Genomic DNA, 23,819 nt, shown 5'->3' with positions numbered 1-23,819 from the left:
AAAACATCTCTGATAGAAGTGTACAGGAGCTGACATGATAGACTAATATATTTTAAGGTCTATTGTGTAAATATGTATTTAGGGAATTCTAAAGCATGGTATTATTGACCCAAGTCTCTCTTAAAACACGATGATATATGGAATGAAAGCCCTTATGAAAAGGAGCAACTTCGTCTGTGTAGTAGTCACCCTTCAAAGTGAAATATCTCTGCCATCTTCAGTTTCTTCTGATTCAATTTAGAACAGAGCGGACATCTTGACAAAATTCCTCTCTTTTTATCAGAAATAATACTCGTTCTGGTAATACGTTCATAAAGCTATGGAGAACAAGAAACCTTTGCCATGCTTGAAAAGGAGCACACAATAACTGTACTTACAGGCAGATAGAAAACGTGCTATGTGTGCCTGTAGCTCTGAAAGGAACATCTCCAAATGAGTCGCTGGAACATCAGGCTTAACCCCACATCAACTCTTGCAGGCAGCGATAAATGATGGGAAAACACCTTGTGAGAAACACAAGCACAGCAGCAAACCCTGCGTCTTAAACTGACAACGTGGCCGTAATAAATGCTAACCAGTTAAGTAGCACAAACATTTCTTCTAGAGTTAATTTTTAATTCAGAAGGGAAGATACAATCTCACTTTCAGAGGAAATGTAAACCTTAAAAGAAATCCCCTTCTTGTACTCCTGCCTAAAATGAAGTTGCAAGCTTCCTACAATCACCAGTACCACCAAAGAAGGTATTACAGCAAGATGAGATGGGGGGAGGGAAGATAATGCGGCGATCCAGCGGGCAGCAAATTATTTGAAGTTCTGTTTACACAAAAATGGCAGTAGCCTCAGAGCTGAGCACATGGGATCCTGCAGATAATGCACGGACACGGAGGTCAGCATCTCATGCAAGAAGGTAGGGCATCCAGCTTCCAAGCGTGGGTGAAACCAGCGTGCTACGGTCAAATTAACAAAGCAACTCAGCAGAACCTAGGAAAGCTGCTGGAGAGATGGTGAAAGGTTAGAACTGACTGAAGAGAACGTGATCTTGTAGCTTTTCAGGATAGCGCCCTATTCGCACATCTTGCTCCCCCCTGCTTACAGAAGGAAGCTGAGGGATCTGCGCCGTAAAATTAATGCGAGTGTCAAGTTGTTGAGTTGAATCACTCCAAAGGAATGTAATGACTCAGTGTCCAAGATGCTCACTGCAGCAGAACTGTGAGATCATCCTGTGGCTCTACAACTAAATAAAATGCATGACACAGTCTTCAGGGGAACACAGAGGCAGCACCTCCAGCTCTCACCTTCCCTTCTGTCCCCCTATGGCCAGTCCTAGGGAGCTCACTTACATTTACCGCTGAAAGAAACCTCTTTCACCCTGCTGTCTTCACACACACACACACAAAGATTAAAAACAACAAAGCAGTGATTTACCACATCTTCATTTTTTTAACTGCAGAGCAGACAAGGACTGCTGGAGCTTCATTCACATGCTAGGGAGCTTGAAGATGACTTAAGTATAGGAAGCCTGTGTCACATCTAACAACTGTGCTGAGTACTAAAACGGCTATTGAAGGCTCCAGAAGGCCACATCAATCAAAGAGAAGCAGCAGAACAGGATCATTGTTCAGACTCACTTAGATCTTCTAATTCCATAGTCAAGAGATCAGTAAATGCTAGTAATACAATGGTTGAAATTTAATGCAAGAGAATTGAAAGTATATCCCATCTGTGGAAGAAGATGGTAAAGGCACTTCAGACTGAAATAACTCAAATATACATGAAAAATCAGCAAGCTATCCTTCCTTCAATTTCTCTTCTCAAGAATCCCATTGCAGAGAGCCCTGGGAAATTCACTTAGTAGCTCCATAGGAAATACAGCTTAGAAAAAGGGTGCTTTCCCTCCTGAGACAAAAGCCCAAATTCCTGGGGGTGAAGTCAATGGGCTGTGCTGGAATTACTGCGTGGAAGATCTAAAAGTGAGAATACAAAAGGAGATACAGGAGGAAACTACTTGGATCACCAGAACCTAGCAAACAAAAGGTTTCATGCAGGAAACACGAAAGAAGCTAGAAATGGTGACAGGTGCCCAATAAATCATGCAAACCACAGCAGTTGGGAAGTAATATCAAAAGGAGAAAGGCTTAGAATACTGGAGGACCTTAATGTAAATTTAATATTGTACTTAGAGCTCTTTGGGACAAGAATCATCTTTTTACCCTGTGTTTGCAGAGTGCCTGGTGCTGGTCTGCAACTGGCCTCCTAGTCACTTATTGCAGCACAAATAATAAAGGCTGAGCAGACCACGCACTTTGTTCCTGCTGTTAATTGCCCCATTAAGGGAAAAAGTAAGTAAGGGACAAGAAATCTGATTGGCCAGAGCTGCCTATCTATAGGGATTACAAATGTAATAATTTTATAGATTCAAAAGCAGCTGCGTCCCTTGTCTTTGTCCAGTTCTCAACAGAAAAAAGCACACATCACAAAATTTCTCCTTCATAAGCAAGCACTTGCATGAGCAATTCCAAAAGCAACTGAGCTTCCCTGTCACCTCTGGAGGATGCTTCCTCTAGAACAGGAGCAAAACACAAAATAAGGGCTAACATGGGGAACGTTTCTACCAGAGCTGCCCAAGCCATTAATATTCTACAAAGAACGACTTTGCTTTCCCAGGGGGTCAATTTGGCATTTTGCACGGATGTGTTACATTCACAGTTTAAAGAAACAAAGCATATAGGTGGCAGGAAAAAATCAGGATGCTGCTCCAATGCAGCAACCTGCATGCACAAAAAATCACGCATACTGATCAGCAACTTCTCTCTCTTGAAACGCTCCAATAAGACTCCCCCTATCCTAAACTAAATTAAAATGTCTAAGAGAATTAGTTCTAATTACACTTAAGTCAGGGTGCTCCTGCCTACTTTTGACATGGAAATTTGGGTTCAAACCAGGGAGATCTACAAAATCAGAGGTTCAAAATTGCAGTTCTACTGGTTTTTGTTTTCCTTAAACCTTGGCACAGCCAGCACATGTCAGGGACTATCATAATTATACGCCTTATGTGCTGAAAAATTAATAAACAATTACTCACTTCAGGAAAAAAAAAGAAAACAGCTTTTTCCTTGATGAATGCTGCAGAGAACATCAGCAAGCTCTCTGAAATCTGGGTCCACACCACAACAAGGGATCAGCAGCAAGGTAAGGATGGCCACTGCTGCTCCATAGAGAGCTGGACCCTGCAGCAGTGCTGGCACTGAGCTCAGGGCCGTGCTGATCCACAGCAGCGTTCTGGCTTTGTAACAGAAGAAAGAAGATTCAGCCTTCACAGCTGCTTTGGCTCAAGTAAAGGCTGTTCGATCAATTGCTGTTAAGCCTACAAAGTCCAAAAGTGTGAGGAAATGTTTGAAATACACGATTTTAACCCTGTCAGACCAGCAAGGGCTTGCACACTGCTGGAAGCTGAGGGTGATGCTGCTGCAGCTTCCCTGTGGTAGGAATTCATGCTCACCTTCCAGGAAATTATGAGGCTGGTAAAAAGTACATGACTTCTTGGACAAATAGGTGAGACAGCAAGTGTGTGGGACTCTGGTCAGTTCTTACTGAAATTTATTTGCAGTCCAAATCTTGACTAAAATCTGCATTCAATTAGTTAAGGAATTCTATACGATCCTCCTTTACAGTCCAGAGGGAACTCAGGTGCACTTGTACCATAAAGCTTCAAATTTTCCCTAACATATTAAATAATATAATTTCCACATCACCCTTTTTAAGCAGACCCATGCTACGGAGTCCTCACCCCACCTTAAATCAATGGTAACCCAATTCAAATGCCTTACAGCTCTGCCTGAGAACTAGTGGAGAGATCAACGCTTTTTATCTTGAGGCTTATGGAGCCCTACTTGGCTGACTAACACACCAGCAGCCCATTAGACATGCCACAGAAGGCTCGCTGTTTCTCCTTCCACCCCTCAGATTTGAGAAAGCAGCATATAAACTTCACCCCTCCACACTACAGTTCCTTGCCTGCCTGCCTTGTTTCATACTCTAAACATACCAAGATTTATTAACCTTTACAGTAACAACAAATAAAATGATGATGAAGTAAAAACGCAGTGATGTAAGGGCTGCAGCTAGCACCGTTTATCTGTGGAAATCCAATTAGTGCTCAAGTGGTAGAGATACCTGGAAAAGTGCTCACAATCAAATCAAAAAATGATACAAAAACATTAACCTGATGGCTAAAAACTCCACATTTAAACATTTAAAGTAATAAAGGCGCTTTTATTGAGTATTTTCTATATTTCATTAGGTTCCAAATTGACGAGGAGCCCGAGAGATGCATTTCCTGGGCTTTTGGATCCTTAGACCAAATGCTTGACTTTGTTGTTGTTGTTGTAAAATGAACAGGGAACGCGTGCTTCTTGCTAGAATGGCAAGCTTCCTTCTGCAGCAGCAGCCACAGCAAATACTGCAGGGGCAGGAAATGCTGGGGAGCCCATGAAGATATTCTTAGATATCACATATTCATTCTGTACTCGCTGTGATGGGAGCAGAAATACTGTTTGAATTACTCTTCCATTAAAGGAAATCAGGATTTACCTCCATTGCTGTGTTCTACCAAAAATTCCTCTCTCAAAGCCATTATATCGTAGCCCTTTGCTGGAAAACTGACCGCACTCACAAGATGGTTGGCAGACAAACAAGCAGCTCCTGCCACCTCGGTGGGCTCAAAAGACAAGAGAAGGGATGAATAAAGAGTGAGGTGAGCCAAGTCCCTCACAGCAGTGCCCTCATCCTTGGTCTTCTTTACCAGGCTCAACAAAAAGCACTCAGTGCAGTGCCCATGTTCCACTCAAGGCTTTGTCTTTTCTGCATACTGTGACCCTGCTGCTGGTTGTCAGCATTAAATTCACTTCATTTTTTTAAGAAGAGGAATCAGAAGAGGCTAACAGTCAATGAGCAGGAGACCGACCTTCTGAGTAACAATTTTCTTCATCTCTCTAAAACCACAGAGCATGAGATAACACTTGATAAGTTTGGGAGCATCTCACAGAACCTTATCATTGGTTTGCTTACAGCAAAATGCCAAACTTGCTTCCGGTATCAATCTATGTATGCTGCTCTTAAGCTTTACACAGAGGAGCTGAGTATACACATTCAGAGCAGCCTGCATTAAATGCAAAATATAATGCACTGAAATTCCATTCCGACGTGATTTAATTGAGTTAGAAGAAGCAAATTTCCTCAAACTACACAGAAAGTACAGAAAAATTAAAAGGCCTCATTTCCTGTCTTTCAGCTATTGTAGGACTGCTCTCTCCTATTCACTTCTTCATATTTTGCCCATTTATTTTTAAAAGTCCTGCAGTCTTTACTACCTCTTAAGGGAGATTTCCTGACAGATCACTGAAAGGGTTTTAATCTAAAGCTAAACTTTAAGATCCTTTTCCTTAATATGAACCCACTACTTAGAAATAAAATTAAGCCTTAAGGGTATGGTGTGAAGAGTGCTCAGACTGCAAGGACTGGGTACCAGCAAAACAGTTATTTTCTGTCTCCATCGTTTCACTGGGCTGCTAGTCACACTCACTCCAGAACTGCCTGGCCCTATGTGTGGTGTTCTCTTTCTGCAGCAAATATTCATGAATTGGCTTTCAGATGCCCCCAAGTACCACCTGTCTTCAGGGAGCAACTTCTACGTTTCTAACTTTTGTATTTGGTGCGTAGCAAATTAGAAAGAGGAAGGTGGTAGCTGGGATGCTGAAATGTAAAATGCTTTAGAAAGAAAAAAGAAGGAAAAAAACCCACCATACCAAACAGGTTAAACATAGCAACATTTAGATTCCCCTCCGCTCCTTCCCTCGTGATCAACAGGGATGAGCACTGGGTAAGAATCTGTGGTGAGAGATCTTCTGCTCCTGTCTGGAGTAGAAAGAGTCCTGTTTTATTATTCTGCATTTGCATGTGGCAGCAAATGTGTAAATGTTTTAATAATACAAAAAATCCCAACAGAGTGGAGGAGGAGGATATGAAATAAAGGAATACAAGGACATTTACTTCCTTGAGAGCGAGACAGAAAGGAAAAGAGAGAAAGAAGATGACACGATAAGGGACAAAGCAAGCTTTCTGGGGTATATCTGGAAAAAAATAGAACAGAAATCATTAGGAAGTCCATAGTGCATCCACAGTGATACAGTGCGGATCAATTCATTTAACACTGCCCTGTACATTTACAGAAAAGTACTTTTGATATAATAAAGGCTCATAAACACACAGAAATTGGGTTAGATCTGTTTCGAATTCCTGCCAAACAATGGTTCAGAAAAATGAAGCTCTATTTTAATTAGCTCGACTCAAGAGTGATTTGATAACAGCAGATGCTGTCTGGATGCTTTCAGCTTGATGGGCTCCACATACATGAACTTAAGAGTGGCTTTGATGCAATTAGATCTCACTCTCTCCTTTAACATGCGTTAGGCTCTGGAACCAATGGCTTGGGTGTACTTAACATCTTGAACTAGAAGGATACTGACAGCCTTCCTCATTCTTCAGATGTGTGGAGCCAAAGTAAAGATGACTTACTTGGGGCTGATCTATGGTGCTTCAACAACTTGAAGGCAGAAACAAAAGGGCACCAGCATATTATCCGCAGCATTATACTAAGGCCTCAGCATTAGATCTTTTTCTACTACACACCACATTTCTTGGCTTGTAATTGTTATAGTCTTGGTTAGTCCAGTAAAACAAAACAAAACAACAACGCCAACCACAGCTATCAACTGCTGTTTCAATTTATGTCATTTTCTGTAAAAATCAGAAGGACTCAATAATTCCACACGTTTTTTCAATAATCCCACACTCTTTTCTTCCTAGAAGACACCCCATACCACCACACTGTGCAGTTACAGCATGTCCCACCCAGCCACAGCACAGTTCTCCCATCCACTGCCTACCATTTTCTTTTGGAGACGACTTCCTCCACTCCTGGAAACATCTGACACATCACAGAACCCTTTGCCTTTCTGAAGTGATCTCACTACCTCACTCTGTAGCCATAAAGTACAGACATTTGCTAAAGGACACATGCAACATAGGAGCTGCTTCAGTGCGTCGGGGACAAGGCTAATAGGAGGTCTTGATTTGTTAATTATCTGACAGTTTGTCACAGCTGGGCTGTAAGGAGTGGGTGGGGGGAAACCTTACTGCTTGGCTCTATCTTCCTCTAAATGCTGAATTAGGCTGTCAAAACCTTCATCCCACCACAAGAGGCTGCGAAAGGAAGAGCCAGGCTATCCTTCCTCCTTCTCTCAGCAGGATATGTTGTTTCAGTTGTTCTACACTCCCACCACGTTTCCAGAAACAAATATGGCATATATAAGTGACCTTCACACCACCACACCGTGCCCAGTTATGTCCAGGGGCATTAGCAGACCTGAGCATTATAAATCAGAGAGGAAATCCCAGTGCCATGGGAGCAAGCAAGAGGCGTTTATCCTGCAAGGAGCCCTAAAGTTGCTACCTGCTTGAATCAGCAATTTCACAGCAAGGTTTTGGAAAGCAGAAGGCTTGGCTCCTGTGAGAACTGACAATGAGATAGATACAGAGTTACAGAGATAATGGGGTGGGGTAGTGGCAAGATTCCCTTTCTTCTTACATTTCTGCCCCATGTAATCCCCTAAATAGGGGCAAAAGTTCAGGCTGTGAAATGGGATAATGCGTGGAATACCCCCATGGAGACAAAGCTGGAGAAGCAGAAAGCAGGTTGTGATATAGCAGTATTTACTAGAAATGCTTACGCCTCTTAAATCCAGTTAAATGTGGCCGTTAAGCCGTGAGAGCCTAGGGAGATCCCCACCCACTCCTCCGTTTTCCCTGCAGGCCACGTCCAGAGCATCCCATCACTCAAGTCCTCTCCTCAGCAGGCCCTGGATTATGAAAAATCCCCTGCAGGAGCTTCCCACGTGTGCAGAACACACCCCATTCCTACCACCATCGATGCATCTCTGAGACGTGGGAGGCTCACAATGTATTCCAGGCACACCGGGTGCTGCCTGCTTGCAATGGGAAAATCAAAGGCATTCAGCTCTGGCTTTGTGCAGGTGGTCAGAAGCTATAAGGTCCCATCAGCTGACCGTAAACATTCCCCTGTTCTACTGCAACGTACATAAAAGAAAAGAAAGGTGTCCCAAGTAGACATTTGTTTTACAGTTACAACAGCCAGGGAGCACGTACACAAGTCAGTACACAAGTCAAACTCTCACATTTTCTGCTGCAGAACACCTTCTTTGCCATGACAAAGCTGGTGCTTTTCTTGTTCTGTGCTGGCATTCCATTTTTTAGCGTGATCCATCCACCAGCATACAGCAAGTCAGCTGTAAGGGTAGAACAAGAGCTATAGTCTCCTACACTCATTATTTACTGCTGAGCACTAAAACAAATGATACTTTTCTGCACAGACAGTCCTGCCTTCCCCAGATGGGGACTGCTGAGAACTCCACTGGGGACAAAACAACTGTCTTTATCTTTCATCAGGTAAAGTTAATAGACCCATTTCAGGGAACATTTGCAGATCTCATCCCTTGAAAGTAACATTTGCTAAAGCAGTGCTTCTCAAACTTTAGGCAGGCTTGACTCCTTTTGCACTCATCTATCCTGGTGGCTCATCCCACGTCCCTCAGGCTGAAATGGCAGCAAGTTGCTTCAGGAAAAGGAGAGTTACTGGAATAAATGCTAACTCTTCAAACTAGGAGAAACAGAACTCCTGATAGCAATTAAGAGTTGAAAGCTGTTTACTGGCTTGGTGACTAACTTGGTGACTTCCTTTGAAGCCTTCTGCATCCCTGTGGGGGTCATAACCTAACTTTGAGAAACACTACTTTAAGGAACTTAACTATAAAGAGGAGCAGGTGATGACATAGCACTGTTCCCCACCCCGCATCTGCATAAGAGTTTAGAAGCAATTTCCCAGCTGGTCCTGGTGGCTTCAGCCCCTTTGCCTTTAAAAGCTCTGCCCTACAGTGATACAGACTCATGGGTGATGAGATGATGTCCAAGATAAAGACCCAGTAGCATCATTGATAATGTAACCAATGCAGCAGTCAGCATTAATTATTGCAAACCACTACAGGCAAGGCCTGTGTCTCTTAAAACATCTGTCTCTCACTCTTCTGGTCTTTAATAAAATCACCCTCTTAGCCATAGGGTGTAACTGGAATTGTATGTACGCATGCGCATGCAAAAACATAAATGCATAAGGAGAGATTCAGGTCCTCATTAGAAAATGGCATAAATAAGAATTCACCAAGGAATTCTGCCAGACTCTGATTTCCAGATCTGGTTTTGCTGCATTCTTGCCCACCGCCTGCAGAGTTCTGGGTGCCTCCCTACCCTTCTCCAGCTGTACTGTTCTCTTCAAATTCAGACTTCTTGCACCTATAATTACTAGGTACCCTGTGCCAGGCTCCTTTAATTAACCAACCCAACTCTTCTCCCTTTGGGATCAGACTAAGCTCTTTTTTATTAGTTCCATCATTTCAGTATCTAGGCCTGAGCAGGATAACTTACATCACTTTGTGAGTGGGACTGTGGTTACCAGTGACCTCCAAAGCACCTGTCCTCTTCCCAGCAGAAAAGGCAAAGAAAGCCAGGCCGTGAGCCATGGGACATGGCACGAGGGGTTCCTGCAACACCTTTCAAACCTAATTACATCTGCAAAAATTACACAGCTCTAAAATCTCAGGAAAACACCTGGCATGGGGGGTCCCTGGCAGGCCAGCTAGGTACTACTACAGCCCTGAAGGTGCTTCAGTCCAGAGGAGAGCAGAGGCAAGAACAGAACAAATCCCTTGGTTGTTATTACACTGGAACCAACCTTATGGTTTTCAGGGCTCCAAGAATGAGATGAGCATTCCTGGAGAGCACTACTTCCCCAAGCCTCCCTCTCCCCAGCTGATACTGTTGCTCCAGCAGCTGGGATGCAGTCTGAATTACAGGTCCGTGCAAAGCCCTAGAAGACGAGGATCCCCACCTTGCTCTTTGTATTCAGCACTCCACCTTCCTGTCTCCCAAAAGAACAGGTAGATCAGAGCCCAGATAATGTCCAAACAGTTCTTCCTACCTGCCCTGCATGGTAGACAGCCCTGCGCCCTCCTGCCAGCAATTTCTATAGCATTTGGTGGGATTTTACCTCCAGCCGAGATATTCTTTGAAGCTATTTCACCCCATTCGTAGTCAAACTGCAGCACACATGCAAAAGAGAAATGTCAAAATGCACACTGGCCTTTTCTGGACCGTGGGATGTTCTGTGTGTGTGTTCCTGCATGCGGAGGTAGGAGAACGAGAGGCAGAAAGCAGAAGAGCTGCTGAACGCCCTGGATTTCTCAGGCCAGGCGGTCACTCCGCTCGCACAGCTCGACTTCCCCAGAGAGTTTCTCAAGGAGAAACCAGCCATCGATCTTGGGACACACAACTTCCAGGACCGTTCCTTATCTCAGAACAGCTTCTGCCACGAATTCCTGCATGCGCTTTAATGTTTAAATTATTAAATGCATTAATGTATTTACATTATTCAAGTCTTATGTGCATTTTTCTAAGATAATTTATGTATAAGAGTTTGAATGTCCATGACTGTTAATGTCTACAACCCTTCCTGTTCATTATTGATTCTGGAAGGAAAAAAAAAGAAAGGCAGTGTTTTAATGCCTTATTTTTAATGTATTAAGAGTCTGAATAAGTGCATTCTCTTTTTTCTTTTGTAATTTCATAATTTAAGTAGTGCATTTATTAAACTGACACAGTATGAATTGTGGTGAAGTCTGGCACAGGTCCATGCTGCCAACGCAGCCCAACAGACCATCACGCTGCTCTGCAAATCAAGTACAAGCTGAGCCTGTACGCCAGCTTCTGCTCCCTACCTGAAATCAGAAGGGACGGACGGTACAAAGAAGTCTTTGCAAAATACATTTGCTTTGCTATTTACATGGGTTTTCTCTCTAATTTCCATTTTCAATCGGTGAAAGTTTCCATATGGTATTGATGAACTGTTCTCATGCAAACCTGTTTTGTCAATGAGCTCTTGCAGTACCTTTTAAGTCCAACAGCCCTGAAGGTCTTCAAAAATCTACAGCGACTGTAATTTTGTCATTTCTGCACCACAACAGTGCACGCCGTAATTTTTTTTCCCTTAGAATTAAAAACGTGCCCCTACTTTTATGTTCACAGGCAGATTTCACACAGGAATCAGGTCAGCTCCGCTGATGAACAGCAGAAGTCTCTGAAGCAGAATGTAACCAGCAGCTGGCCACCCGCAGCCACTTTGGGACAAAAATGCTGTAGCAGGCAAGAGAAACTGGGGAAAAAAAGTCAGCTAACACACAATGGAACTGCCTGCACTCACTCCACCCACACATAAGCGGAGCTGCATGGACATGCACTTTACATATAAATTATGCCTGAATGCTGTAGATGTTTATAGCCAAAAATACTACTTCCAAAGTCCGGCTTTTACTGCCAGACAAACCCACCCGCAGCACAGCCTGCACGGAGCAACAGTGACACCCTTCGGCTCTCCGCCGACCCCGGCGCCCTCCGGCACGGCAGCCCCCGCTCCAGCACCTATCAGAGCAACCCATCAAGAAGCCGAGCTGCAGAGAGATAAAACTTGCTGTACGTAGGCACTGTATGTAATTACGAGTGTGTGCATAAGTTTCACAGTACGTTCTGCATAATTACAGCCCTGCCTGGCACAGCTGCCAGTGCGAGCATGAACACACACGCACACACGTAATGTATGCACAATACTGTGCATATGGACTTGGGAAAAGGCAGAGAACAGCGAAAGTTGCTGGCTGTTGTTTTAAGAGCTGACTCTGCCATTTCTAAGGTTAAGTTTGTGTTTTTTTGCTACTCATTACCATTCTTTAACTGTTACAATTTATATCAGCATATAATGTTAAATAATTACAGGGAGCGGAGCTCACTCTAGCGAGGATATAAACGCGCTGTGGGATTCTACAGATTTAAACAAATAACACTCACAGCAGGGGGTGAGCAGATGAATTAGCATTAATATCCTGCCTGGGAGATCCCAGTGCAGTGCTATGGCTTAAATACAGATCTTTTCTGTAACAGTCAATATGACAGCTACTAGCAATACGGCCCGGCATGCTCACTAGTCAATACAGCAGCTGCAGCTGAAGGAATGCCCTTGCAATAATCCATACGGCAGCCAGTTAAAATAAATAACTTCCCTTTAACAGTCTATATAGCAGCCAACTGCATTAAAACCTTCCCTTTTAAGGTCTATACAACAGTCAACTAAATGGAAAAACTGGCATCCTTCTTGGCAGCTTCAGAGGGAAGTCAGGCATCCAAGCGGGCAGGACTGCGCTCTCCTCATCTCCTCGTGCCACGCCAGGCGTCCCACGTAGCTGACTTTCCCAAGTGTTACCTTCTTTTTGAAAAACAAACACCAAAACCTGTTTCTTTGAGATGTGAATAACAAACGAGGCAGACCACAGCTGGCCACGAGCACTCAGTGCATCGACCCAGTTTTCCTCAGAGCAATGGCAACAAGGCTTCTCCTAGCACTGCCACTGCGACAGAACCGCCCCATTCCCACTGCAAGCAGAACCCAAACTTGAATTCTCTGCCTTCCATCAGCCACTGGCGGTGGTTTTTATTCCCTAATCAGAAGCAACAGGCTGTGGTGGGCCAGGAGCCGTGCACTGTGCCACAGCACTCCATGCTGCAATAACAATGGCAGAAGACGGTCATATAAATCACAACAAGGAATGGCTGTAAAACATTCAAATCTGACAACTGAACTGCAGGAAAATCCACGACCACAGTGAATTCCGGCATGAGGCAGAACAGAGCTCCTGTATCTGGATGAAAACATACTGGTTTTGTACCAGGGTCACATCCTGCTCTCGTGCACAGACTCATACTGGTATCACTCTGTTGTTCTGTGATGGAGTGCCCACAGATGTTCACTGTGAGTTGACTGACTTCCAGAACAAACCTGTAGAATTCCAGCAAAGTACAACAGCACTTCTTGGGTTAAATTATAAAGTACTCCACCAAACAAACATACAGCACTTAATATTGGGCTTATAATTTACAAATTGTTGTAAAAGCAGTGATAAATCACTAGAAAATAAAATATGTACATATTTTCACATTTTCCATACTGTCAAGAGATTTTATTGATAGGAAGTTCTGCCACTAAAATACTACATTTGCTGGTTTCCTATGAGAGAACAGGGATAGACGACAATTTTGTTAGAAGTTGGAACAACAAACAGGAATGGCATTTATTCTCTAAAACTCCACAAATTAAAAACATCTGTCTGCTTTCCTTTTGAGGAACCTGTCCCTTTGGGTATATATTTAAAAAACAACAACAAAAAAGAGGGACCTCCAGACCCACCAGATGTTTGGCACCTGGACCCTTTGCAAGGAATTGATCGAGAAGATGAGTATTTTTTTCAGGTAACAGGAAAAAAAATAAAAGGTTCTCTACAATCTTTCCCATTGTCAATGCCTGATGTTATTTTATCTCAGACTTAAAGGGAAAAGTGGAGCTACAAACACATTCCAGCTTACAGCCTCCCAAATCAAGAATAAATACACGCCACCCCTACTCAAGAAGTCATGGTTTGAAGCTTTGAACATCTTTTGCAAAACGACAGTTATTAAAAACAACAAACATGCACAACACTGAGTCATCTGGTTTCCAACTTCTGAGTCAAAAGGGGCTGATTCCACACAAAGTGAAACCTGGCTCTCCGACTACTTGCACGGTTAACGATTTGTATCTCTGCACCACAGCTTCAGAACAGGATGTGGAAAAAAGAATGAAAAGGAGATGGGAGAAAGGGGAGGGGAGGGGAAGAGCAAGAACACTTCTTTACTGGTCCCAGTGTCATTGCAAATAAAGACCATGTCAAGATTTAAACCATAATAATGGAAAGGCTATAAAGGTCTCTGCGATAATGTTTCCTCTGATATTCCCTTTCATAAATGCTCTCTTTATGTTGCGTGCTTTGCAATAATACATGTAATGTTTGTGAACTGGCCCCACTGGGGAAGCTGCATCATATGAAGCTTCACAGAACACTACATTAGAAGCAAGATAATTAATTTCCCTGTTCCCCAACCTTTGTCAGCTGCACCTATCTTCTTGAACAGAACGCAGCCAACATGAGGAGACAAGTCATCTAAAGCAGCCTCCGCATCTGTTAGCTGGAAACAGATCTGGATGTACCAGCACACGGACATGCAGTACAGAGCTACCTCTTCCAGTGCAATCCCTTTCTGGGTTGGGCTAAAAGCCTCTTCCCAGACCTGACGTGTACAAACAAGAGCCCTGAACCTCTTCACAGCTATGCCAATCGGATCAATAGCAGTCTGAGCTTCCTCTTGGCAATGGAGGAGAGGAACACGAGCGCCAAGAGCATCTGAATAACAGATCCCTGCCAATGCAGTGCTGTGAGCCTCCGTGTGGCAGTGCATAAACGCACACACAGAGCAGTGGCTGCAACACTGCTCTCATTTTGCACATGCAGACCAAGATGCCATGGCTCTACATGGGGCTCTCTTTGCCTTGCAAGAAGGAGGGACCACCAGCAGCCCCAGGCCTCTGCAAGCCTGGCAGTAGAGAGAAGACAGCCTCCTCTGTAAGAATTTAGGATCAGAATGGAATCCCATGAGGCCTTAACAGTGAATGTCCCAACTGACCTGATACCACTACTCTGAGACACACTGGGTGCCCAGGTAGCTGACCACTGGAGTGAGAACTAAATCCATCTTTACAAGATCGTGGCAACCTGATGTTGAGAAAAGGGTTGTCAAAAATATGGTGTCAAGGGGAAGAGGGGGGCTCATCTCAGTCTCGACTATAATTCTCAATCATTGCACAGAAAGTATTTATATCCTGTTGGCAGTGTGTGTAACCAATGCGACTCTTCGTGTCAGAGCTGTCAATTACAGCTCTGACTTATGAGGAAAGATTAAATGAGCTAAATATGTAGAGCTTGGCTAAGAGATCAGGATGGGGGTGGGGAAAGGAGAAATGATGTGATAACTGTCTGCAAACATCTGAAGGGTGCAGATGCTTAAGGAGGAAAGGAATCACTTGGGGTGCCACACACAACAAACAGGAGAAGCAAGCTGGAAGGAAGGCAGAAAATTCTCACTGTACAGCAGGAAAGCTTCACTGGAGCTCAGCTGTCTATATGCTCAGCTGTGGAATTGTATCCCAATGAATAAACATCACTCAGGCCATTCAGAACACCTGGCAAAGCACTCAGAGCTGACAGCAGAGGACAATCCTGCCCTGACCAAAAGGTGTAAAACAACGTAAAAAAGCAGGGCATGCTGTGAGTGTGGCTGATGATATGAAGTTATCACTCCTGCATCTCTCCAGCTGTAAAATCCTTTTACTAAAGAGCTGTGCGGGTCTGCATTGCTACTTGTCCAGAAATGCAACTGTCAAAAACAGTTTGACAGTTCTTGCTCTGGGATCACAGCAGGAAAGACGACGTGGCTGGGACAATCAGGGAGAAGAACTACACACACACAACAAATAAAAGTATTCAGATGTTTGGAAGATTTTTAATTGAAGCACCCTGCAGATAAATGTAGGAAAAGCCCCTAAGAAGTTGCTTGGGAGCTCACAGGTCTAAGAATTGTACCAACTCCCTCGTTTTGCAAATCTCTCTTCTGAAGGAGTTGGCATCAGAAGTATCTGAGGGATGGATTCCTGCGCATCAAAGCCGGGGAAAGTTCTTTCAAGTTCTTGAATAATTCATTCTGCCTTTTGTGCCTCAGCTGCCATGTTCTACCGTGATGAAGACGCAGTGTATCCTGTGCTCTGAGGCAATACACAGACGCTGTAGATATTGCAAATTTTTCTTACGGCGTGATCTCTTAGGTAAAAGTAGAAGGAAGCCAAGAAATTAAGAAAGTTATCACGTGTAAGCAGTTATAATCTCATGAGAGTCACTAGCTGTCACAAGACTAACTCTTTTTGATTGCAGTAACAATGACATAGCATCTGGATAAGGGCAAAAGGAGTCCAACTGCTCAGTGGTATTAGAGCAGTGGAATTAAGAATCTCTGGCAACACTCTCCAGGTTAGGAATTTAATAACACGGAGTCAAGAGGCACTCTGAAGAACCAGTCTCCTACATAAAGTTATTTCAAGAAGCTAAAAAGGCAGACACTCCCGAGAAGTTCTTAAGCTGGTCTCTCCTCTCCCTAAGCAGAAAAAATTGCAGGCAATTGCTGCCCTCTACAAGTTGCTCTGCACATAGCACGTTATCCACACACATGGAGCTGAGATGGCATTATTATCTCACCTTGATCCCACAGCTCATCATCACCAAAGCACACACGGTGCAAGCAGCTCCTTGCTGTGTGCCACCACCTCTCTGAAATTCACAGCTCCCCTTTCCAGCAGCTGGGGCACAAAGCACTCCCTGTGTAAGCAGGCAGAGCTGCGCTGCCAACCTGCACGGAGCCACCAGCTGGCAGCAAAGCAGAGCGTGGCCTATAAAACACTGCTCATAGGTGTAGCACGTTTAGATCTCCAAAACATCAGGTGAGCATAAACAGAGGAATGAAATTCATTTTTCTCAGGGGTAAACATCAAGCAATGTTAAATATTTCCTAAGTGGGTGCCAGCATTTTTGGAGTATTACAACTATTTTAAAAACATCTTCAAAGTTTCCTCAGCAGTAATATTGGTTTGTCTGGAAAGGAGACGAGAACTGCTTTCAGAGCTCTCTTCTGCACAAGTGCAAAGACCATAAGCTGCTAACTTAGCACACTGCTAGTGGTGAAAGTGAGTGTGCCTGCCTAGTTGTGCTGCCTCACCCACTGGCTCTAACTGGTCTCTTAACCAGGGAGCTCTTAGGGACAGGCAAAGGCATCATCTCATTTTGTACAGTTTGATAAGGTCTAATCCTGCTTTGGCCTGTCATACTGCAAGCACCTACCTTTCACATGGTGGCATGTAATTAATGCTACAGTAGAAATTATATCCAAAATTCTTACATTTCATCCTCTTTTAAAATTGGGATTCTAAAGAACTCCATGGAAACTTTCCCACTGACCTCAGACAGGCAATTTAACTGGATGTGACAGTGCTCCTTTAATGATGCTCTGTACGTAAATTTGCGTCTGCGTGTTTTGCACATAAAATGTGTTTGTCTAAATCAACAGAGACAAAGGAATCGACATTTTAAGGGAGGACATTTTGCACGAGCAACAGAAGAAGTTAACAAAGCCCCAGCTGTAAAAGACAAAAAAGGCAAAAACAACCTCAAACTTATCAAATGGTCAAAGTGCAGGAGATCTGCTTGGTCAGTGCAAGAATTCTCTTTGCAGCAAACCAAAGTACTGCGTAAGGAAGTTGTGCACCTCCAGCTCAGTGCTCCTGGCCCTGTAAAGCTGCCATCTGCACAGCAGTCGCCCTGCAGAGCCTGACGGAATTATTGTCCAACACCGGGAATCCACAGCAATGCATTCAGGAGCTCCCCAAACAAACGGAAGCATTATCACACCATTAGGGTTACTGCCTGTGCAGGAGGTCACCGGGCTGATAGTCTCTCTCTCCCTCCTGCTGACAGTGCTAAATTACCCTGACTAATGTTTCGCTGGGGGCTATAAGTTAGTTGCCTACTGACTCCGGCTGTCTGGAAATCCCCTCCGGACAGATTTACTTTTAGAGAATTATTCAGTATAGGCCACCACTCTGAACAAACCCACTGTGGCAAACAGAATTTGTACAGCAAACAGGTATAAATCTTGTGTTAAACAATAAAGGGTGGGAAAAAGGAAAGCAGAAGTGTGCGATGCATTGTCCCTCCTGAACACTCCCGTCCCTCAGAGCATCCCTGAAAACAAAAATCCTTCCAAAAGAAATCTACAAATCTAGAGCTGGGATCTTTAAACTTGAAAATAAAGCGTGAGGATCACACAGAATCCCTGCTGCAAGAGTGTGTTCCAGAAACCTCTGGGTAAGTTTCTCATTGAAAAAACCTTTCATGCCTTTATTTGAAAGAAAGAAAAAAAAAATCACCACAACTTCAAGCAGAAGAGAGTCTTTAAAAAGAAACCCCTTACCTTCTTACAGGGTTTGATAGAGCTGTAAGACAGCATCTATTACTTTATAAGATAAAGTTTTGCAATGTGTCCAATGACTTGTTCATCAAAAATGGATTGGGCCATTCTCATTAGCACCAATGAGCTCTTCCACATCTTACAGCACAGTTCTGCAACCTTTCCTCATCCCCCCATTTGGTGCACATGGTTAAAGACAACAAATTCTACACTAATTGCCATAGAAGCAGCAGTACTTCTCATTACCTTGTACTTTCGACAGCCTGTAAAAAAAAGGAATAAAATGTCCACATTTCAGTGCTAACTGCTACCACCTGCAGTAAGAAATAGAAAGGAACAGCACATGCTAACAGTAAAAGAAGAAAATTTAAATGATTCTGCAAAAGAGAATGCTCTTCACACCACAACCCTAACTCAGTAACAAACCAAACCAGTGATTTACAATCACCAGGAATATTTTGTATTTACAACTAGTACTTCTTACAGCATCGGAAAGCAGAATGAGCCTAGTTCACGGTAGGAAAAAATAAAAACTAAAATTAGGCAGCATGTGGGAAGACCTCACTTACAAGCTCTGTTCCCTTCGGTTTTCCTTACAACCTCACAAGCACTGCCTTCATAGCTACCGTTCAGACTGAAGTAGACTGAGCAAAAAAGCAAATGCCAACAGCAAACTTACTCAGCTACTGAAAGCATCTCAAAAGCAGCACAGAATGTTTACAGAGCTGCAAGACTGCTGGGGACAGTCGAAACAAGCTAAAAAGAAGCAGAAAAGACTAAGTTTTTACACTAAAGAGAGAAATGAGATCAGGGGAATGAAGATTCAAGAAAAGGCTATTTTCTAGTGTTCCAATGTCAAAGGAAGTGGTTTTGTCCTATAGAGTGATGTATTTTACACATTCCAGGACCTCGCTTTGAGCAGCTGCACCAAGACAGCCCTATTCCAATCCCACAGTCCCAGAGGATTACCAGAGGTGGCTGCACGCACAAAACCTGGGGGAAGCAGAAGAGATGCAGCAATGTTCACTGAGAAGCTGGACTCAAGGAGAAGCTGATCCTGCACTGACGATGACAAACGTGGCTGTAAACAGCAGCGGAGCGAGATGCTGACACTCTGCTAACACAAGGTTACACTTCCCACTATGGAGCTACACGGCAGATTTTAATGGGCCAAGACCGACAGCTAGGGAAATGAGTGTCCGCTCTCTACTGCAAAAATTATGGCTCTGCCCATCCCCCTCCAACTCATTCTCCACTGTCAGTACTGTAACACAATGACCTCTCATTAGGGGGCATTTTTCAGTTGGGACAGTTTATTGTAAGGACACTGGATAACTCAGGGGATTAATGGCACGGATGTGGAGCCCCTTATCTCCACTTTGGGAGTTCAGAACAGCACGTGCTGTGAGTGAGCAGTGAGAAGAGTCATGCAGTAGCAGTTAGGAGTGTGACATGAGTCTGCAGGGCTCCACTCTGAAGGCCTCAGTAACGTGATAAACCTTGGTGTCAGACAGCATCTGGTTGCGTGATCGTGGAGAATACAGACATCTTCCAGTAAATAACTGGAATCCGTTGCTTTTCCTGAGTTCCCCTCGAAAGCTGCAGGCTAACACAGTACATGGAAGACAGTGCCACCAGGCACAGAGCAGAAGGTATTTAGTACTGTGCAGGATGCAGTACTCATTAAAATCACAAATGCAATACAAAACCAGCTTGAGCCCATCATGACATCTGCTGACACAGCACAAGATGCTCCAATTCCATTGCACACCATTAATACACCCAACACAGATCTCAGCCCTCAGAAACACCAGCCCTTTCAGCTACCAGTGAAGTCAATAAAGGCAACAAAGGGGCAAAACAGAATTTGGTCCCGAGATTCTTTTCTCCCTCCTCTAGACTCTCGAAGAGTCTGAAGACATATTCTTCCTCAACTCTTTCACACCAGGTCTGAAGTCAGCAGCAATCAGCCTGAGCTCACGGCTTTCCCACACGGCGCCGTTTGCTGGACTCACGCCACGGTTTGTTCTGTTGTTTCCTTAAACACTGTTCTGACGCGGTGCTGTGTGCCCACAAGGCCGCCTTACGGACCCAGAGCTGCTGCACACGTTAGGAGGCAGCGTGCACGATCCTGGCTGCAGAGAAGCCACAGCAGTGCGGTGGAACTCGGGTCATCTGGCTGACAGAACTGCACCACTCCTTTAATAAGGCTTCTACAGATACCCAGCTGGAAACAATAACGGCTCCGAAGCGAACGTGACAGAAGCTGTGAGAGCTTAATATAAAAGACAAATAATGAAAAAATAAGGAGAAAGACTCCACTTTTCAAAGGGCCCTAATTAACTCACATGGAAGACTCAATGTTATGAGACTACAGTTTACTTTGGAGTTCTTTACATTCATAAATATTTGTGCACATGTACAAATACATATCCACACAAAGATACACAGCTGCCATGTGCTTCCTCTGAGCAGTTCTTTAGGTGCATACAGAGTAAGAAATTAATTAAATCAAAGGTATTGGTAGAATCTGCCTTGAGAAGAGAAAGCACTGTTGACCAGCACAAGCTGCGATGATGTGCTGCCAGCTATAGGCTTCATATGGGAAGGAAAAAGGAAAAAACACCAAATCCATCACAAAGCTGGTGTGTTATCTTTGTCAGTAATGACTCTGGGTAATCTCACATACAGATGTCTATGCTATCAGAGATTGCACAGTGTTACAAGGGTAGGGAGATTTTCACTGCAGAGTTTAATAGAATTCTTTAGCAGCCCTCTCATTAGATGTATTTTACTGACCCTTCCCACTTCACAGTCTTTACTCACATCTCTCTCCTATAAAAATTAACTCCTGGGTTCTCCAGATAAGAGTTACAAAATAAAAACATTTTGCCATGACCTGCACTGTGCCGTTACAGAAAGTACTTCAGCCTTCTCATCACAGACAGCCTGTATTCACCATCAGCACCAAAGGAAAGCAACTCAGAGAAACAGAAGATGTGCCCAGGTCAATGAGAAGGGCTAAGATTTTTGGCAAAGTTATAGGAGGGCTGAAGAGTAAGAGGGGGAAAAAAAAAAGAAGGTTGTAAAAGGAATGGCTGCAGCTTAGGAGACTGATGTCTCACTTCTCAGGCTCCATCACCATAAAAACAAAACAGGGTTCTCTTAGCATTCCTCATATAAAAAATAAATCCCTGAGCTCTTCTCAAACCAGGTCTAGAGTCCAAGCACTGGACGACGAGCACTACCAGCTGCCAAGCACTTCTAATCTGAGTGTATCTCAGAGTAAAGACAGCTCGAGTGAGGCACTGAGCAGCAGAAGTCATTTTATTAGACAGTAACCCAAAGAATATCTGCTCAAATTATGCTGCAGTTTCTTTTCCAGACTCCTTATTAAATAAGCAGTACTCAGAAGCACACACTGCACACCCTTAGTACAAGTGGCACCTGCACAGTGCTGACTTTGTGCTCAGATAAACTCAGAGGCCTATGTGAGCCATGTCAAACCATGGGAAAGACAGGAGGGCATGGCCACAGACTGCAGAATTCACAGGTCAGCAGCATGGCAACATTAAGCAGTTTATACCTTTCTCACAAAGAACCAACTCTTTAAAAACAAACAAAGAAACAAACAACAAAAAGCATTCAAAATGATATAGCAAAGAGAATAACTCATATTTTGTACTATTAGCAAGAAATTACGTGCTGCTGCTAGAAGAACTTACCAGAGGCTCCCGAGATGCTGCATTTTCAGTCGCAGGACTGGAGCCGGCCTGAAAAGCAAAAGGAAGAGTGAGGTTACATCGCCACCCGATGGACACAATTAGAAACGCTTGTCTGTTCGGACTGCCCGCTGTATGCGCAGGATTCGGGCAGACGCACGTTTTTCTGCTATTAGCAGAAGCTCAGTGATGAACTGAAGACCAAAAGGCCTCCCTGGGTCACACAGAAAATTAGTTCCAGCAGTTGTCATTTAAACAGAATCCTGCAAATAGGCAGAGCTTGCTCTAGGAAGCCAGAGAGCACTGAGATTGGTTTCCAAGGGACCCAGTAAGTCCTTAACATCTGCAAAGGTTTTTTGAGATGATCGAAGAAAGATACAGGACAGAAGTAGCCCAAAGTATTGCTACAGAAGTGGATGCAAAGGTACTTTGCTCTAATTCTGTGATTCCTTTTCCTCCTCTGTAGACCTAAACTTGACACTGAGCACCTCCCATTTTCATCACCTGTAATGTACCCTTTGTTTGCTGCATGATCACAGAATGGCCAGGGTTGGAAGGGAGCTCAAGGATCCTGAATCTCCAAACCCCTGCCGCATGCAGGGCCACCAACCTCCACATTTAATACCAGCCCAGCTGCCCAGGGCCCCATCCAATCTGATTCCTCTACAGGTTTCAAAGCAATGATTTAAGTATAGCCCACAGCACCTGAGCAATACCAGTGTCATCAGATGCTGAGCACCTCACCTGCACACCAGGGAAGGGTGGCACACAGCAGTAAAAGGGAAGCTATGGGACGTAGGCAGGACAGCAAGCCTAAAGCTGGATAACACTTAAAATTCAGGAGCTTCCACTCTGCAGGCATAACAAATGCAAACTTTGATCACTGCATAACCACCATGTCTCAGCTCTCCCAAGGTACAGACACTTCATTTCGGCATAAAAATCTTCTGTCAACCATCTACTTTCTAATGGGATTCATGTGTGTTCTGATGGGCTACACTGTACTGCCTTCACTGTGTTTTCTTCCTAAGGGAAACAGTCATGTTCTGGTTGCCTCAATGAAGAAATAATGATACTAATGGTAAAGATGACACGTTTTGAGGCTCACTTAGAGAAAGGAGATCCTATTCATTGAGTACAGTGAAAGCTACACAGCGGTACCACAGAGTCCTTAAGTGACTTCTTGACCTCAACTACATGCACTCTTATGCAATACATCACACCTTCAAAGCAGCTCCAGTCTCTTTTTTCACCATCTAACCACCACCCAAAAACATACAGAAATGAGTATTTGCCACAAGAGGGTGCCAGTAACACAAACATATCCAACTCTGCTACTTCCAAACCCGAATACATCCTCAGGCCCAGTCAGCTCCCACAGCAGGGCAGTGATCTCTGCAGGCTCTCGTCCTTTCCCCATGCAGCCACCTCCAGTTTTGTTTTGCCCAATGATTATCAATCAGCCACCATCAGTTCATCTCAATGACTGCAAATACCATTTCCACACCATACCCGAATCACGCTGACCGGTGTGGTGGAGGCAATGCCACGTGACTGCAAGAAAAGGGCACTTCTCCCTTCAAGTCTGTGGCTGAACTCCTATCTCCATACGCACAGTGTACCTGCTGTCAGGGTCAGAAGTGTTGAGACAAGGGAGACAGTGCTGCTGAATGCTTCCAAAGGGCACCTACAGCTACCTCCACTGAACCATTCCATCAAGACACTTGGGTTAAGTGTTGGGTTTTCTAAGAATATGCACATTTTAAGGAAAATCCTAAGCATTTGAACTACTTAAGCTGACTGTGAAAAGAGCTGCAAGGAACAAAGCCACACAGAAAGAAGCCATTCCCTTGCACTGATCTCCATGGGATTCACAGCCCCAGAGAAGTCCCAGAGCCTCCCGTGCACAGGAGCACATCTGTTCTGCCTTCAGGAGCTGCACCAGCACTTACAGACTTACATGCAGCCTTTAGCCAACC

At 44.0% G+C, this 23,819-nt stretch overlaps 1 protein-coding gene across 1 annotated transcript in view; it reads right to left on the bottom strand.

Moving 5' to 3' along the window:
* The window catches only part of PEX14 (peroxisomal biogenesis factor 14), a 73,306-nt gene that overhangs the window by 45,889 nt on the left and 3,598 nt on the right, over positions 1 to 23,819 (bottom strand). Inside the window, exon 2 of the mRNA XM_052691459.1 lies at positions 21,844 to 21,891. Within this exon, the coding sequence (XP_052547419.1) occupies positions 21,844 to 21,891 (48 nt within the window). The remainder of the gene's footprint in view (positions 1 to 21,843; positions 21,892 to 23,819) is intronic.

This window comes from Tympanuchus pallidicinctus, unplaced genomic scaffold (genome assembly GCF_026119805.1).
Source record: "Tympanuchus pallidicinctus isolate F22 unplaced genomic scaffold, pur_lepc_1.0 scaffold29, whole genome shotgun sequence".
In the NCBI taxonomy this organism is placed as follows: domain Eukaryota; kingdom Metazoa; phylum Chordata; class Aves; order Galliformes; family Phasianidae; genus Tympanuchus; species Tympanuchus pallidicinctus.
Note: the sequence above shows the minus strand (reverse complement) of the source record. Positions and strands in the feature narration are given on the sequence as shown.